Source organism: Magnolia sinica, chromosome 3 (assembly GCF_029962835.1).
Source record: "Magnolia sinica isolate HGM2019 chromosome 3, MsV1, whole genome shotgun sequence".
NCBI lineage: Eukaryota > Viridiplantae > Streptophyta > Magnoliopsida > Magnoliales > Magnoliaceae > Magnolia > Magnolia sinica.
In genome coordinates, this window is record NC_080575.1 from 120,778,482 (window position 1) to 120,796,880 (window position 18,399).

At 41.8% G+C, this 18,399-nt stretch overlaps 1 protein-coding gene across 2 annotated transcripts; it reads left to right on the forward strand.

The window, feature by feature from the left end:
- The first annotated feature begins 546 nt into the window (after positions 1 to 546).
- Positions 547 to 14,677, forward strand: LOC131241000 (phosphoenolpyruvate carboxylase 2). Of its 2 annotated transcripts, XM_058239601.1 has the most exons (10): positions 551 to 1,009; positions 2,430 to 2,821; positions 2,993 to 3,077; positions 5,775 to 5,997; positions 6,520 to 6,623; positions 6,754 to 6,841; positions 9,272 to 9,426; positions 10,085 to 11,083; positions 11,673 to 12,059; positions 14,147 to 14,677. In XM_058239601.1, the coding sequence occupies exons 1-10, from the start codon at positions 842 to 844 to the stop codon at positions 14,441 to 14,443; spliced, it is 2,898 nt and encodes a 965-aa protein (XP_058095584.1). In that variant the 5' UTR covers positions 551 to 841; the 3' UTR covers positions 14,444 to 14,677. The 2 variants fall into 2 exon arrangements, with proteins under 2 accessions (XP_058095585.1, XP_058095584.1); XM_058239602.1 differs by lacking the exons at positions 9,272 to 9,426; positions 11,673 to 12,059; positions 14,147 to 14,677 and having other exon boundaries at positions 547 to 1,009; positions 10,085 to 10,250.
- Positions 14,678 to 18,399: the final 3,722 nt, after the last annotated feature.

Consider the following 18,399-nt stretch of genomic DNA (forward strand, 5'->3'; position numbering starts at 1 on the left):
ATATAATTACAACGTGGACCATAATGAAAAAATAAGTGAGATATTGAACGTCTGCCATTGAAACTTTTTTTAGGGCCACAGAAGTTTTGGATCAATATGAAATTTATTTTTTCTCTTAATTCAGGTCTTTATAACCTTATAAATAGATTGGATGAAAAATAAACGTGATTGTGGGCCTTAAGAATTGTTTAACGGTGAAATCATTATCTCGGATGCTATTTGTGGTGTGGTCCATATGATCTTTGGATATGATTCATTTTTTTGGATAATGCTCTAAAATTATCTATAAAATATATGAACGGTATAGATATAATAAATAAATCACTGTGGGGCCATGTAACTTTGATCTCCTTTGAACCGTTCGTACAACTCGGAGCTCGAGGAGTGTCAGTGCTCGTCTTCGCAGGACACGTACCTACAGCAGCTATATAGCTGGTGTGTGGTACACCAGCCAATCCGCTTCCCTCGCGAGGGAAAAAAACAAAGTATAGAGAGGGAGAAAAAAGCCCCTTCTTTCTCTATAAATATCCCGCCATAGCCAGCTTTCTGCTTGTGACATCTCTCTCTTCTCTTTTGTTTGGCTTCTTCTGCTTTGTTTTCTTCTTTGGTTTTTCGCGATGCATTCGGCTTCAATCTAGAGTAAATGTACGGTTGATATTGGATTTCACCTCTTCTTTCTCTAACTTTAACCGTGATTCTCGGTTGAGATTAAGAGGATCTCTTCGACCGTTTCTACGATCTCCAGTCCAAACGGTCGGAAATCTATTGCTCGCTCTATCCTTATTGGATTTTTACACCCGCGCGCCCGCGCACACACAGGGAGGGAAAGAGAGAGAGAGAGATGGCTCGGAATTCGTTGGAGAAGCTAGCATCGATCGATGCCCAGCTGAGGCTTCTCGTCCCGGGAAAGGTTTCGGAAGATGATAAGCTTGTGGAGTACGACGCTCTTCTCTTGGATCGCTTCCTCGACATTCTTCAGGACTTGCATGGGGAAGATATCAAGGAAACGGTACGAGCGATCTGTTTTTTTTTTTTCCTTCGGGGGACGTTTCTTGTTTGTTTTAGTTTCATGAAATCCTGTTTCGCGGGATTTATAATAGAGGACTCATTTATGAAAACCCATTTCAGATTTCAGGGGACATGTGGATGAGTTTTTCTATTTTCGAGGTTTTTACTGGCCTTTTGATTGATTCTTTGAATACCCATTTCATCGATCGATGCGGAAATCTAGAACGATGAAAACCGGTTTCAGTATTTCAGTGTTTGATTCGTAAACTTTCATGTTTTTTGTTGTTCTGTAGCTTCTAGATTGATATGATGGTTGTAAATCAATGAAAAAAATGGTGGAACAGTGAAAACCGGGTTTTATTTGCTGTGGAAGTTTGGAAACTTCTGCGATTTAGGAGGTTGATCACCTACAGCAGGCTGCATGCCGCCCCATCTTTCCCGCCAAAATGTCACTTGAGTAAGGAATCCAAGCCATGGAAACGGTGGGCTCCACCATGAAGATCACCGAGCTAGAAAATCTAGCAAATCTGCTCATTAGGTGGACTACACCTGTTTACTGAGTCAGACCATTGGCCATCCATTGATTTCAATGATGGAGCCGGCCTGAGAGTGGATTGACCTGACTTTTCTCACCATGTGATCTTCACAGTGAGACCCTCCATTTACATGGATCAGATGTCATGCACGAGTGTGCGTTGGCAGGAAAGACTGGGATACAAGTGGCTCTAAGTGATCGATTCCCTTTCTACCTTTCTATTGGCCTCTGAATCGATCTGATGAAAACCGATTTTGTGGATGGTAAAAGCAGAATGATAAAAACCGATTTGAGGATAATTTTGGTGTTTTTGGTTAATTATTGATGGATGAAAGCAAAACTCATTTGACCAGTTGTGTTTGCTTTGTGTTTCACCGCAATATCATTTCACTTTTAATGGGAGAACTGATAGTTTTGGTTAATTAAATGCCTTCAGACTAATTGTGTTTGTCATGGTTTTTAGACTCAGAGGCTCGGGTTGACTCGTTCACTCTCGTGTTGAGTTGTGAGTTGCCCGAGTCAGGGATGTATTGGCCCGACTCATTGGGGGTGACTTGGGCAACTGATGGTATCAAGCCAGACCCGGTAGTGCCACATCCGAGTCAACTCTTCCAAGTCGGGTAACTTGGATGCGTCTTAAAACCATGGTATTTGTAGCTTCATGGATAATATTCCATCTCAAAAAGTCATGAGAAATTACAAGAAAAAGACAACCCAAGTGCATTTTGATATTGCAAGGTTACTTATTTGAACAGGTTTGTTAGAGGGTATGATTTGAGTAGACAGTGCCCACTTTAGATTACTCACAATTTCATGTGGTTTACATTCAGAGATGAGATTCCTAATTTTATTTTATTTTAATCATGTGTTGTGTATGTGTTGTTAGGTTCAAGAGTGCTATGAGCTTTCAGCTGAGTACGAGGGGAAGCATGATCCTCGGAAGCTGGAAGAGCTTGGTAGTGTGCTAACGAGTTTGGATCCTGGGGATTCTATTGTTGTGGCTAGCTCATTTTCACACATGCTCAACTTGGCCAACTTGGCCGAGGAGGTTCAGATTGCTTATAGGCGGCGGATTAAGCTAAAAAAGGGAGATTTTGTTGATGAGAATTCTGCGACCACTGAGTCAGACATCGAAGAGACTCTCAAGAGACTTGTAGTGCAGCTGAAGAAGTCTCCTGAAGAAGTTTTCGATGCACTGAAGAATCAAACCATAGATCTGGTCTTTACTGCACATCCTACTCAATCTGTCCGGAGATCATTGCTTCAGAAGCATGCGAGGTTTGCTGATTAGTTACTAGAGAGCCATTTGTACTTCTTTGGTAGCATAGGGATTGCATGGAACAACCCTAGTGCCATGAAATCCCCATAGCTATCTATTTCGGTGACATGATGAAATCTTTTCTGCTTACATTCTCGGTTTATCTTTGGTGGGTTTTGTCTTTTCTGCAGGATACGAAATTGTTTGGCCCAGTTGTATGCCAAAGACATTACTCCTGATGATAAGCAAGAGCTCGACGAAGCTCTACAGAGAGAGGTAGATTAGTTGCCAATCCAGTAGTTACATGATACGTTGATATTTTTTCTAGGACGGTAGCATATCATTGCCTCTTTTATATGGTCATGTTAGACTTCTCTAATTGTCATCTTTGATGGTTCTCTAAGTTTATCTTTATTATCTTGAAGAGACTTTATTTCCACCATTTAGAAATTGTATAGATCTAGAAACCATTCATTGGTTTTGTTAGGAATTAAGCAATTAGTTGAAAGCCATTTAATTGAAGATACTCATTGAATCTTGTTTACAAGTGTAGAATTTATATTTTCTGGTGGGATCAATTTAAGTAGCGGTTTCGGAGTGCGTCTCACATGGGGACCGAAACCGATACAAGTCGCCCCAACTTCATCCCATTTTGGTTCTGTATCAGTGTGTGGCAACTTGTTTCATTTTATACCAAAACCAATACAGCAAGGATACCAAGTCACATCAGACGATTTTTCAAACCATGTGTGGATTGCCATGTATGAATGTTTAGAAACTCAGACTCAACTCGGAATTATTACAAAGATCCCAGCTAAACCAATTCGACTTGGCCTATTTTGAGTTGGACAAGTTTTTAACATTGCTATATGCGTCTGAATTTCTAATAGAAAATCTTTAGGTCATAAATGATTGACGTGATAGGTCCATGATGTCTCTAAATACATCAAATTCAGTCACTAATGATCGAAATGTTGAATCATGTGGACTTATTATCCCTGCAGATAGCACCAATATAAACTTAAGAAGCTATTTGTTAAGTTGATTGTTTGGAAAAGGCACTTTCTATTCTGTAAGAGATGGAAAGGATGTTGTTAGAGGCATTCTCGGAATGAACTGATGCAGAGGTGTTTATCACTAGCTTCGAGAATTGCTGCTTTTAATCTTATGAGGAGCTTAGGCTTATCTTGGCTCATCATGTTATTTTATTAGGTGACTACTAGGGCTGTAACTTGGGTTCGGTTTGACTGATGCAACCTGAGCTTGGGTTAGGTTGGGTCAGGATGTCAAGGTCCTTGGGTCGGGTTCAGGTTGAAAAGCACCAACCTGATTTGAAATCGGTTTAGGTTCGGGTTCAGGGATAGGTCAGGTTGGGAAGAATCACATCTATTCAGGTTGGGTTGGGTTGAGTGGGTTGGGTCCTCTTGAGGTCGGGTTGGGCTTGGGTTGACCCTCAACCCGACCCAACCCACCTGAGTTGCACCCCTAGTGACCACTATGTTGAAGAAGCCAATCTCAAAATCCGGTGACAGAGAGCTAGCGAAAGATGGTTTTCTTGGTTTAATAGAATGAAAACCAGAGAGCCCACTTTCGTGTGAGATGTGTCTTTTAAGTCGTGAGTCACCACTATAAGTAAGATACTATGTGCTATCAAGTATATTCTAAATCCGTGGCTCTGCCAGCTTGTAATGAGATGGGGTTTAATTTCTTTTGGTTTGGGGCACTACACCCAATTTCTCCTTGACTAGCAAGGTTTGCTGCTTCATTTTATAATAAATAAGACACTATGCACTATCAAGTATTCTGAATCAGTGGCTTTGCGAGCTTGCAATGTTAATATGCTATATCTTGTACTAGAAAGTATATGAGCTTTTATTCTCAGTGACTAGAAAGTAGCTTACATCACAAATCCATTATAGCCTCGAGTCAGACACCATCATCTTGGTGTACAAAGTAGTAGTTCTTATATTTAAATACTTTGTTATGTGTCTTGTTATCGTTAATGATGTGAGAATAGTACTTATGAGAAAAATTACTCTGTGCTATACTTCAGAAAATCTTTGTTGAAGCTTAGGACACGCCAAATGCTTCCTCCGACTTCCGCGGTCCAACTCATATCTCCACAACCAATACATTCTCTTGACCTAGATTCTACAAACCTGTTCTTGGACATCTTCTATTTGGTTGCAACTGGGTATATTGATACTGTTCTCCTGATCATTTTTGTCTGGCTTATCATTCCTTAATCCATTTTCATCTTCTACTCTCTTTTCTCCCCCCTATCATGTAAAGGTAGAGTTTTTTAAAGCCGCAGAGACCTCTACTTGCTGCCATGTATTCCAACCCGGCACACCATTGGGACATCTGAACCATGCATCAGGTGGGCTCCCTGTGTTTATGTCCAGCTCAAAAATAGCCTGGTCTGCTTGTTGGGCAAGCCACATGTATATTTTGAATGTGGACCATTGGCAATTCATTTTCAACCATCCATCATTTCTTTATATGTATGGCCTGCCTAATTTGTTGACTGGACTGACTTTTGCGCTAGTTGATCTGCATGGTGGGGTCCACCTTATACACATATCATTGGCATGTGCAGTTTGTGGAGTTGCATCTGTGTTCAGCAGTTGTCTCACTAGCAAAGCTCTCTAAAGGCTTAGCCAAGCATTTATTTTCCAGATGACTTCTAAATTAATTTCTGCTAATTCATATGGGAATATCCTTTAAGGTTTAATAACTATAAAATCAGTGAGCTCCAAAACATCAGAAGTCTGTTTTGCTTGTGATCCAGTAGTGTCATTGATGGGCTAGCTTCTTTGAAAGAGGTGGAACCATGGACCAAAGCAAATAGCTAGAAATGATATTTACTTTTGGATGATGAGAAAATTTTCCCGGATGCTTGAAATAGAACTATGCTGTCCAACCTAATTTTCATGGTGATTTTACTTTTCTCCTGTGTTGTCCTCCGTGCAGATTCAAGCTGCTTTCCGTACTGATGAAATCCGTAGAACTCCTCCAACTCCACAAGATGAAATGCGGGCAGGAATGAGTTATTTTCATGAAACGATCTGGAAGGGTGTCCCAAAATTCTTACGTCGGGTTGACACAGCTTTGAAGAACATAGGAATAAATGAGCGCCTCCCTTACAATGCCCCTCTTATTCAGTTCTCTTCTTGGATGGGCGGGGACCGTGATGGTATGATTATTTTCTAAGGACTTTTGATTAACATTTCTTTAGTTGTGTAAGATATGACCTACAATCTCTTAGAATAGCTGCTATTGAGAAGAAACTAAGTTCTCATAAAGCCTGCATAGTGAAATGCTCTCCTAGTACTGGTCCACTAATATCTTCCATCACAACTCATCCCATGTGATGTGTGCATGGCATCCAACCCGTCCATCAGATGCATCATTTCATGAAACCCTTACGTTCCAAAAATCACCCTGATCCAAAATTCAGGTGGGCCACAGCAAAGGGAACAAGGTGCACAGGAACACCCATCCTCGATTATCACCAGGGCCCACCTGAGTTACAAAACTGCCTGATCTTTTGTCTGACCCTAAGGGTATGTATGGCCTGGATTACATATACGCAACGTGGTGGGATGGTTCTCACAAGGTTCTCACAGTTTCTCATGTGATCATTTCTCCCTGTGTAGATACTATAGCATATTTGAATATATTTTTTCCGACTCATCCTAACATTGTATATGAACAGGAAATCCTAGAGTAACTCCAGAGGTTACAAGGGATGTATGCTTGTTGGCTAGAATGATGGCTGCAAATCTGTACTATTCTCAGATTGAAGATCTAATGTTTGAGGTATGAAAAAGCTTTACAAAGCTTCACCAAGTTTGCTTTTTGGCCTTTTTTAGACTGTTATTGCAAAGCTATTCGTTGGTATAACTTCCTGCAAATTATGCCTTACCATTTATCACTTTGTTTCTTGCAGCTGTCTATGTGGCGTTGCAGTGATGAGCTTCGCGTCCGTGCAGATGAACTACACAGATCAACAAGGAAGGACGCAAAACATTACATAGGTATTTTATATTATTTACTGATGTTGGGAAGTTTGATTAGATGAAATGAGGATGTTCAGATGGATGATTAGCACGACAAGGAAGGATAGAATTAGAAACATGAATGCATTCTAGAGGACGTAAGAGTAGCACCAATAGGTAATAAATGAGGAAAGGTAGACTTGGATAGTATGGCCATGTGCAACAGAGACCAAGAACTGTACTGGTTAGGAGTGAGTGGGTTCAATTTGAAGGCTTTAAAAGTGCAAGGGAAAGACCAAAAGGATATGGGTGGTGGTAAGAAAAGACTTGATATGCTATGGTTTAACCGAGGATATGCTCCTTCATATAGTGCAATTGCAGAACAAGATTTCTCTAACTGACCCCAATTAGTTGGGAAATGGCTTAGATGATGATGATGATGATGTTGTTGGGATTTAGATAAATAGAAGTATTTATACCTATCTTTCTATCATTGCTTCATCCCAGTTGCTTGGATCAAGTTTACTGGCCATTGATGCCATTTCTAGGACCACATTGACAGGGCAAAATTGACGATTTGGGTTTGAGCCCATCTTACCTATAAAAAATATATTTGAAACTGTATCTCTTTTGTTCGGATCTAAAAAGTGTCAAAAAATTATTAAAATCCTACTAGAATTTCCTATTTTAAAATAGAATTATTATAAGGTCCTGATGCATTAGAACATGTATAATGCATGCACTCTGGATAAGAGGAGCCAGCAGATCGATGATCCAGACCATTGACATGATGGCCCCACCATTTTTGGGGGAATGCCCTGAAATTTTCTAGAGTTAAAGATGGTAGCCACTTTGACCTTTCTTTTTTTCCAACCAATGATCAAAGTTCAATGCACCAGAATACTACAGTTACTGCTGCTTATGATCATCTGATTGGTATGATTTTTGGCATGTAGATAATTCATGGTAGGGTACGATAGATTTTATGTATGTTCATCTGTGCGTACCTATGTACACAAGTTCGAATACACACACACACACACACACACACACACTATATATATATATATATATATATATATATATATATATATATATATATATATATTATGAGTGTTAGCTGGTCTTAACTTCAACCAGACTCATTTATTTATTTTCAAATAAAAATATTTTTGAAATTCCCTTTAAGTTATGGGCTATCCCAAAAATCAGCCGTATACGGAACTCAGGTGGGCCATACCATCTAAAATCATGTAAAGACATCCCTAAAACATATAAAAGCACTTGGTGGGGCCCACCTGAAATTTGGATGTGTCTGAAACTTGGTCTGACCCCTCATCCAAGTGGGACACACATAATGGATGGGCTAGATTTGTGAACCACATCTCAGTGGGCCCAACAAATGATTATGAATGTTTTAATTGGAGGGTAACCCCTCTCAACTTTTGTATGTGGTGTGGCCCACACAAGTCACGGATCGACTTGATTTTTAATCCCTAGGCTCACCATGGTATGGTGCATCTGACTGATGGGGTAGAGGTTTGACATGCATCACGGGGGCCCACACAACTCGACCTCATGGGAAGTTCCCATGAGCTCAACTGCATAGAATCTTTTCCCTATATATATATATATATATATATATATATATATATATATATATATATATATATATATATTGCGGAAAATTGTGAGAAATATCATCATGCTCTGCAGGCCCCACCATGATGTGTGATGTACATCCGCTCCGTGCATTTGGTAGGTCCCCTCTAGGTTGTGGAATGTGCCAAAATCAGCCGTATCTGAAACTTAGGTGGGCCATTCCATCTGAAAAGATGGAAAATCATGCCTTAAACATCTAAAGCACTTGGTGGGGCCCACCTGAGTTTGGAGTGGCCTAAAATTTGGTGTGAACCCTCATCCAAGTGGGACACACACAATGTATGGACCAGATGTCAAAACCACATCTCAGTGGGCCCTGTGTACAATTTGGAAGGGTTTAATGGGTAGTCACCCACTCTCGACTGTTGTCTGTGGTGTGACCCACCTAAGTCATGGATTGGCCTGATTTTTTGGCCCATGGATCAACATTGAAGGGTGCATCTGATTAATGGGATAGATGTCTCTCACACATCATGGTGGGGACTACACAGCTCAAGCTCATATTATATCTGTATGTATGTATGTATATGTAATGAATTATGCATATAACTAGGATATTTGCATTTACTAATGGATAGAAGCAAAAAAGAAAGAACAAAATAAGATTGTGATTTTTTATAATTGTCTTTTATTTTTCTGTTTCCTAACCATCTCAATCTTGCTTCTGATTACAACAACATTTTTCAAACCCTTGTTGAAAACTACTCACTCTGAAAATCATTGCAATTGCTTGAATTGATTGGATTCTTTATGTAGACAATTTTGATTTTATTTTTTTTCCCTTGCGTTTTGTATTTTTGGATGTAGAATTCTGGAAGCAAGTCCCTCCAAATGAACCTTACCGTGTCATACTCGGTGATGTGAGAGATAAGCTATATACTACTCGTGAACGGTCCCGCCATTTATTGACCAATGGGATCTCTGATATTCCTGAGGAAGCATCTTTCACCAATGTTGAGCAGGTCCCACCATCCCTCAACTTTCTGCATATGCTTGTCGCTAAAGAATATTAGGAATGGAACTTGGCATTTCTGCTTTTCTTACAATGAAAGATTGGATCTACCACTGTTCTTAAAACAGAAAAAAAACATGCATGGAATCAATGTGGACAAACTTTTAAGGACACCTGATATATTTTCCGTCACAAACAATTAGAACTTAGCTGAAAGCTCTGTTTTCTGTTTCAAAGAATCAGAAATTCCTAGCTGAAAGCTTTCTTTCTTAACTCTTTCTTCTTCATCTTCTTACTAGTATTGCATGGGCCGCAGAGCAAAAGTGCAAAAAAATTCCACTTAGATGGTTAGGATTGCCTGAAACCAATTGATTGGGTGGGATGGTTCAAATTATACATGTGTGTGCCATGTGTGTCTTGCATGAGGTGGGAGGAAAGTAACTCCCACGCCCATTGGGGCACTGGGTCACTGCATAGGTTGGGGAGAATCTGCATGATATCTGTGTGAAAAGAGAGGTGTCTCCTCTTGAGAAATTCTCCCAATCCACTAGCAAGCAGCATTTTTCATTATTTAACAGAAAAACATTAGTTGGCATTTTTCTTTTTTTTTTCTTTTTTCTCCTTCATTTATCTTGGATCAGTTATTAATATCCATTTCTTATCTGCAGTTCTTGGAGCCTCTTGAGCTTTGTTACAGATCCCTGTGCTCTTGTGGTGATCGGTCAATTGCTGACGGAAGCCTTCTTGATTTTTTGCGGCAAGTTTCAACCTTTGGTCTGTCGCTTGTAAGACTCGATATCAGGCAAGAATCAGAGAGGCATACTGATGTCATAGATGCTATCACAAAGCATCTGGACATTGGGTCATACCGTGATTGGCCCGAGGAAAAACGCCAAGAATGGTTGTTATCTGAGCTCAGTGGCAAGCGTCCTTTATTTGGCCCTGACCTTCCCAAAACAGAAGAAATTGCTGATGTTTTGGATACATTTCATGTCATTTCCGAGCTCCCCTCGGATAACTTTGGGGCATATATTATCTCAATGGCGACATCCCCATCTGATGTGCTCGCTGTCGAACTCTTGCAGCGTGAATGCCACGTGAAGAAGCCATTGAGAGTTGTGCCACTGTTTGAGAAGCTTGCGGATCTCGATGCTGCTCCTGCAGCCCTATCTCGATTGTTCTCGATTGACTGGTACAGGAACCGAATTGATGGAAAGCAGGAAGTTATGATCGGATACTCAGATTCTGGCAAGGATGCCGGGCGTCTTTCTGCTGCTTGGCAGTTATACAAAGCTCAAGAGGAGCTTATAAATGTTGCTAAGCAATTTGGAGTTAAGCTGACAATGTTTCATGGTCGAGGTGGGACTGTTGGAAGAGGAGGTGGACCCACCCATCTTGCCATTTTGTCTCAGCCACCGGACACAATCCATGGATCGCTCCGTGTGACGGTTCAAGGTGAAGTTATCGAGCAATCTTTCGGAGAGGAGCACTTGTGTTTCAGAACTCTACAAAGGTTCACAGCCGCTACTCTTGAGCATGGGATGCGTCCGCCAATCTCGCCTAAGCCGGAATGGCGTGCACTGATGGATGAGATGGCTGTTGTGGCTACAGAAGAGTACCGATCAATTGTCTTCCAAGAATCAAGATTTGTTGAATATTTCCGCCTTGTGAGTATTCTGCTTCTGTCATGTGATTGCTGCTAAGCAATAAGTTGCTGTTGGACAATTGAAAGATGATTGCTAAGCCCCCCCATGGCCACACATTCCAATGTGGCTCGAGTGTGGAATATAGTAGGTGTGCATCAGGTGGGTCCCCACCATGTAGATCATCTGTCCCAAAAGTCAGGCTGCTTTTTACTTAACAGTTGTCCTATTTGTGTGCATTGAATCAGAGAGGTTAGCAATTTTCCTTGGAACCGTATACTGTTTACATACATGCCTGGCCCACTAGAACAGCCTGATTATTTGGCCTAGGTCAGCTACATGGTAGGGCCCATGATGCATTGCTTGATGGCTGGACACATTTCATCTACATGATAGGGCCCACTTGATGCATGACTCAATGGTCCCACACGTTCCCAGTTGCATTTATGGCCTCATGGGGAAGTAGGTGTGGGCTTAGAAAAAGTCTTGCTTTGACTAGAATCAAGGAGATTAGATCGGTCTCTATCTAGAATCAAACTAACCCGATTTTCTGCTAATGCTAGTGTCAACTCTAAGAGAAAAACATCATATATTTTCCCCTCTAATTTCACAGGCAACACCCGAGTTGGAGTATGGTCGGATGAACATTGGAAGCCGGCCTTCAAAACGGAAGCCCAGTGGGGGTATAGAATCACTCCGTGCAATCCCATGGATCTTTGCGTGGACGCAGACAAGGTTTCACCTTCCTGTGTGGCTCGGATTCCGGGCAGCATTCAAGCATATCTTGGAGAAGGATATCAGGAATCTCCATATGCTGCAGGAGATGTACAACGAGTGGCCATTTTTCAGGGTCACGATTGACTTGGTTGAGATGGTTTTCGCCAAGGGCGATCCAGGCATAGCTGCTTTGTACGACAAGCTGCTGGTGTCTGACGATCTATGGCCATTCGGAGAGCACTTGAGAGCCAACTATGAAGAAACTAAGAGTCTTCTGCTCCAGGTGAAAATCTTTTTCATTTCGCGTGTTCATTTTCAATCATGATCATGATGACACAGTAACAGATCTCTTGGAGACATGATTTGGTGCTCACAGAGAACTCTTTTTTGTTACTGGGTGTCAGTTCAGGCGGACACAAAACCAGTAAATGGGATCTGAGCCCACGACCTCCCTTCTATGGAGGGCGACTTAACCAGCTCAACCACCTGCCTATAGTCCCAGAGCACTGTTAAGTTGTGGTGCTGCTAGTTGCATACAGGCACATGAACAGCCCAATCGGTTGATTTGGACTGTCCAATGGGCTGTGTTCAGCCCACACTATATGGGCCGGTGCTCACAGAGAACTCTTTTTTGGTACTGGGTGTCAGTTCAGGCGGACACAAAACCAGCAAGTGGGATCTGAGCCCACGACCTCCATTCTATGGAAGGTGATTTAACCAGCTCAACCACCTGCTATAGTCTCAGAGCACTGTAAGTTGTAGTGCTCCTAGTTGCATACAGACACCTGAACAGCTCAATCGGTTGATTTGGACTGTCCAATGGGCTGTGTTCAGCCCACACCATATGGGCCACATCTATTGGATGATTCTGACCATCCCATCAATGGTCTATAAAATGGTAGGTTGTATTGTTTATGGAAGATGGCTCCAATCAACAACAGTGACCATCCATTTGGTGGGACCATCATGAATTGCTTATGGTCCTAAGGAATGATTGGCTGGCTATAAATAAGAATGCCTCTTTTTTCTTTTTTCTTTTTTGGATCATCCAAACATGGTGATATTCTCATGGTGGCCCATGAACTGTGGGTTGGATCTAATTGACAGTCCAGATTGATTGATTGGATGGTTCATGTGCCCCTATGTTGGGGTGTCAATGGGCTGGGTTTGGGCCTGAAAATCAGAATTTTGAATAGGCCTGGCCTGAAACAGTCAAAATCCGGGCTGAGACCTACCCCAGGCCCCGCCCATTGACAGCGCCATCCCAATGCACCAAGGAATAGTGCATAAAGTGCTATGGGGGCACTGGGTTATGTCTCTATTTCCTTGATTACAAAAAATAGGGATTCTATTCCTCTGTGATTACTTATATAAGGACTTCTTCCTGAGATTACCATAATCAAGGATACCATCCCTTATTTTGTGCTGTTTCTTTTGCTATCTTCTGCTTTTTATCATCTTTTTTATTTTATGTTCACACCCTGCAAATGCACAGCTTGTTTTGAATTGGCTCTTTTTATTTCTAAAATATCTAGGTTCCCAAGCTTACTTATTTCCAATCCCGGTGGTATTTCAAAACCTGTTGATGTTTAAAGAAAATGAAGGCATAATCATTAAGGAGTTTTTTGCTTTTGTTAGTATTGAGAAACTGTGCCAGTCTATTGTAGCATACTGCCTTCAAATTCAACATAATTTCTGGAAAAAAAAAAAAAACAACAACAACAACAACGCTCCCCAACTCTCTCTTTGAATCCTTCTGTAGCCATTTTGCTTCGAAGCTTGATTTTAAAGTTATACCTGTTTGTTAATGATTGGGAATGCCTATTGAGTAGTTAACAAGGGCCCTCTATTTTGTGAAAATTACCATGTCTGATAAATTGTTGCATATGCATCAGCATGGCTATTCAGATTTTGGAACAAAACCTTAATTTATCTGTTAATTCTTATGGAGAATGATCACATGGGAGTTTTCCACGGTTGTTGAGTTAAGCAAAAGTGGCAACATCCTGGTCTGTGTATGCCATCCAACCCGTCCATTAAGGTGCCTCCAAAAGTTGTGGGGGTTCCCAAAAATCAGGCCGTTCCAATCATCAGTTAGGTCACACCATAGGCATCAGAGGAATTGGAAACCTATTATAGAAACAGCCCTTAATTGAGGCCCAGTGTGTGTATGGAATCCAACCCGAGCATCAGGAGGACCAACCATGATGATTGGACGCCCCAAAAATCAGACCAATCCGACCATCATCCTCCGTATCCCACCTGTCTGTGTCCATGTTACATGGCCTATTCATTATTTAGCAAATACAAAATCAGGGCCTTTAAATACTCTGCTAGCTTAATCAAAGGATATGGACTGCTTGTGTGTAGGTTGCTGGCCACAGGGATCTTCTCGAAGGAGACCCGTACCTGAAACAGAGACTCCGACTGCGTGATTCTTATATCACCACCCTTAACGTGTGCCAAGCATACACACTGAAGCGGATTAGGGACTCCAGTTACAATGTGGAGTTGAGGCCCCACTTGTCAAAGGAGGCGACGGAATCAAGCAAGCCTGCCAATGAACTTGTTAAGCTGAATCCGACGAGTGACTATGCACCTGGCCTGGAGGACACCCTCATCTTGACCATGAAGGGTATCGCAGCTGGCATGCAAAACACAGGCTAAAAATTGTTTGGTGTTTTTTTTTTTTTTTGTCTGTCCCGTTTCTTTTAGCACATGTTAAGGAACACTTGTTTATTGAGCTGGTTGAGAGAGGGAGACAGAAGCTCTGTTGGGTTTCTTCTCAAATGCCTACAGCAGGAACAGTTTTCATGCGTGGATGGGAAAATACAAAGGATGAAAGTAGCTGTAGATTGCTTATTATCATGCATTATATGAATGTATTTTGTTTTGTGTACAGCAGATTTGCATTTTTCCAGTACATGGACTTGAATTAGGGTCAGCAATGTGTCGGGGCGGCCCTATCAAAATCCAAATTCCGAACAGGATAGGCCAATTCAAGCAGTTCAAATTTGAGCCTAAAACCTTTCTGTGGCCCACACTAAATGCCTAGTGATGAGGATTCCACAGATTGCATGGAATATGGATTGTGGGGTCTCCATGACACGCTTTGCTTAATCCAACATCAGTTGCAAATGTTTTTGATTGGATGTCGAATTTGAATATAATTTATTTGCAGTAAATTCCTACTACTCGACTATCACTGTTGATCATAAGTGGGCCCCATGGTAAATACAATACAAAAATTCGGTCCCAATCATACTTTCATCTATGTGTATGATGGTGAGTTTGAATCTAAGTGGTCCAGTGCTTCATAGAGGTGGGCAGGATCCGACTCAACCGAACCGGTCGGATCCGATCTGACTCGAATTGAAAGCCAGGGTTAGGTGGGATGAGTAGACTCACTCAAATTTGACACCAAATTGAGTCGAGTTCGGATTATTTAGCAATTTGATTCGATCCGGACCGGAATTGAATAGTATAAAGTCAGATTTTACTTCTTTTTTAACCTTTACTCTTCTTCTACCTGAACCCTACCTTAGACGGCACCGCTAGATGAACCTCTTTCTCTCGCGATTTCCCTCCTCTCCTTCTCTCTCCCTCTTTCTCTCCTACTTCCCTATTGTTTTCTTCCTACTACCAAAGTCTCTGGCTCGGCTTGACTTAACCCAGTCCGAATCGACTGGACAGACTCAACTCGATCTGATTGGGTTTGCCTAACCGAGTCGGACTCGGTTCGGGTCAGGCCAACAAGGAATCAGTTCGGATCTTCAGGTCAGGCCAAAAAGGAATCAATTCTGATCGAGTCAGCCCTGCTGGACTTGGTCCCGAATTGAATTGAGTCGATTTGGACCTAATCGGTCGACTGGATGCCCATCTCTGGTGCTTCATCACTACAGGCGCGGGTTCCCGTACGATGATTTTATGTGGAAGTCCCGTTGTAAGGTCCATGGAGTTTGTGTGAGCTTATCATTTTAAGCGGATTCGAACAGATCTTCATGGCCCAGCTGTGGACGGTTCTATTTCCTTGCCTTGCATGGACGAGTGCATCGGACTCAAATCTTTGCACCCACTTTTAGCGAACACAGATTCACAATGTTTTTTTATTTATTAAAATAAATAAATTTATAAGAGTCCGATTTTCCTGTTTCCTTTGGTATCTGGTCCGTACATGTGGGACCCATTACTGGTTTATCCAAGCCACTGATCGGATAACCCCATCTTAGATGAACCATGCCCAAAACCTCTACCAAATTGGAAGATCCAACGAACCGGGCCTAGAATTGTCTTCAGGCCGGGCATTCTGGAACCTTTTATTTCACTAGGCCCGAGCCCAGCCCATTGACACCCCCACATCAAACCCTACATGGTGAGCCAAGGGCCCTTTTATGTTGAAGAGAGGAGGCTACAAATGCAGGAAAAATCAGGTGCCCAAGTCTTTCTGGGCCCATGCACGACACTCTCCACATGCGTTATTTCATGTGCCACACGTGCCAACCTGGACATGCATGTTTGTACGGCATCCGATCTGCGCATAACCAAGGGTGCAAATGGGCTAGGCCAAGCCCGCCACTTAAGACCTAAGTCCCGAACCTGCCATGGGCCAAGAAACAGGCCCGTCCCGAGCTCAAAAACTAGGTTGGGCTATATATATATAGGTTGGGCTGTGTTGAGTTAAAATGACTTCAGCCAGAGCCCAGGCCAACTGATTTGGCAGTTTTGCAAAGGCCAAATCTACCCCACGGGCCACACTTGACCGTCCAAGCCCGGCCCAAAGAAAGGTTACGCTTGTTGGGTTAGGTGGGCTACCCGGCCCATTCCCACCCTTTGTGGGCCTTGATTCACGATGACCCAACACAAAAAATAGGCAAGTCCAAGGTCACACGTGCACATTGAATGTGGACGGTTAGCAAACATATTTGGAACCGTCCATTGTTTAAATACAAGGGTAGCCACCTGATGAGTAGCAGGCGTAGATATTGGACCATATCATCTTCACGTGGAAGTCCACCTTATAAACGAATTGGATGTCTCACACACGTGCCAGTATGGCACGTATGCTGCATGTAATGGTGCCTATGTTGTAGATTGGTACGCGTGGAGGATCTAAAGGATATAAGCCTTCTGTAGCTTTCCTGCACCCATCTTGTGGCTAAGATTTAAGTTACTTTTATCAAAGAAGTTTTTGCTAATATCTTGGTTACCAATCACCCAATCCGTTTATAGTGGCAGGCGGCCAACAGATCTAAACCGTTCATCTATTGTAACCTACCTTGGATAGAACATATATTAAAAATTGAACCAATCAGATGATCACAGTCACTGGACGGATGATTTTTGCCTATTGAACATCGATTATCAGCTGGACTTCCATGACCACCAATTTATAATACCCAAGCATTCTCCAACCAGTGGCTAGGATCATCCAACCACACCCCATCCGCACGATAGGGCCCAGTAGACGAACGGCCCGTCTCGTACACACGTGTAACACCAGCATAGGTATTGACGCCTAGTAAGAAGTTAGATAATATTGATAGCTGGTACCGCACCCTCTCTCTCATTTGAAAAGGGAATTAATATTCACAACCAGATTTTTGATAGATACATTGTATTATTGCATCAATTTGGATGGAGCATGTGTCAAAAATGACACTGATCAGAAGATCCTAGCCGTTCAGCTGTTGGTCATCAAATGGATAGCTAAAAAGAAAATGGTCGTCAGTCCAAATTCAAAGGCCAATATCAGATTGTTAAGATTTCCCAATCAGCTTAACGGTCGCAATGGGCCAGATAGCACTCCATTTCAATTTTGGGCTGGGCTTGGCCCTTCAATGCATGGCTTGATAAATTTATTAGTTGGGCTTTGACTCAAATCATTTTAGCCCAACCAATCCAGCCCAGTTCGACTAAACTTTATATGATATGTGTTATATCCTATTTATCCTACATATATGCCATTGTAATCTTCGGTCGGGCCACCCATTCATCTTAATGTAGACCGTTGGTTTTATTCCTGTAAAATGTCTATTTCTGTGTGCATGTGTGGCCTACTTGATCAATGGATAGATTAGAAATATTTAGGTGGAAAGTAGCAATTTTATCAATTTTGATGCCGGGCTGGATCGAGGAATGTCCCAACCAAGTTTTGGGATTTGGGCTTGGCTAGGTTAGCCCTTGGATCTTAAGTGGCGAGTTATAGTTGTGCCTATCCCAACCACAGCCCATTGCAACCATAAAAGTCCGTTTGAGAGCTTAAATTTGAAATGCTATGGAATCCAAATCATAATTACATTAGAATCAAAGTAATTCTAAATGTTCATTTGTATTTGGTTGAAATGGACGTTTGAAAGCTTGTATTTGGAGGGCATTGGAATTCTTTAGTAAATTCATGAGACTTAGATTTGATTAAATAAATTAGCTTTTATATCTCAAATTAGTAAATCATATATATATATAGAGAGAGAGAGAGAGAGAGAATATGATATGAAAGTAGCGAATTGGTTGAGAGAGAGATTATGATACGAAAGTAGCGAATTGGTTGAAAGAATTCTCAATGCAACCCGTGAGCCACAAATGCAAGGATTATAAACAAGTGACTCACCAACGTTTTCTAACTA

Excerpts from the sequence above, each read along its gene's own strand:
- LOC131241000 (XM_058239601.1), top strand. The coding sequence starts at position 842 with ATGGCTCGGAATTCGTTGGAGAAGCTAGCATCGATCGATGCCCAGCTG. Across the intron at positions 1,010-2,429 it reads GGGAAGATATCAAGGAAACG|GTTCAAGAGTGCTATGAGCT; the intron begins GTACGAGCGATC and ends ATGTGTTGTTAG. Across the intron at positions 6,624-6,753 it reads TTGAAGATCTAATGTTTGAG|CTGTCTATGTGGCGTTGCAG; the intron begins GTATGAAAAAGC and ends TGTTTCTTGCAG.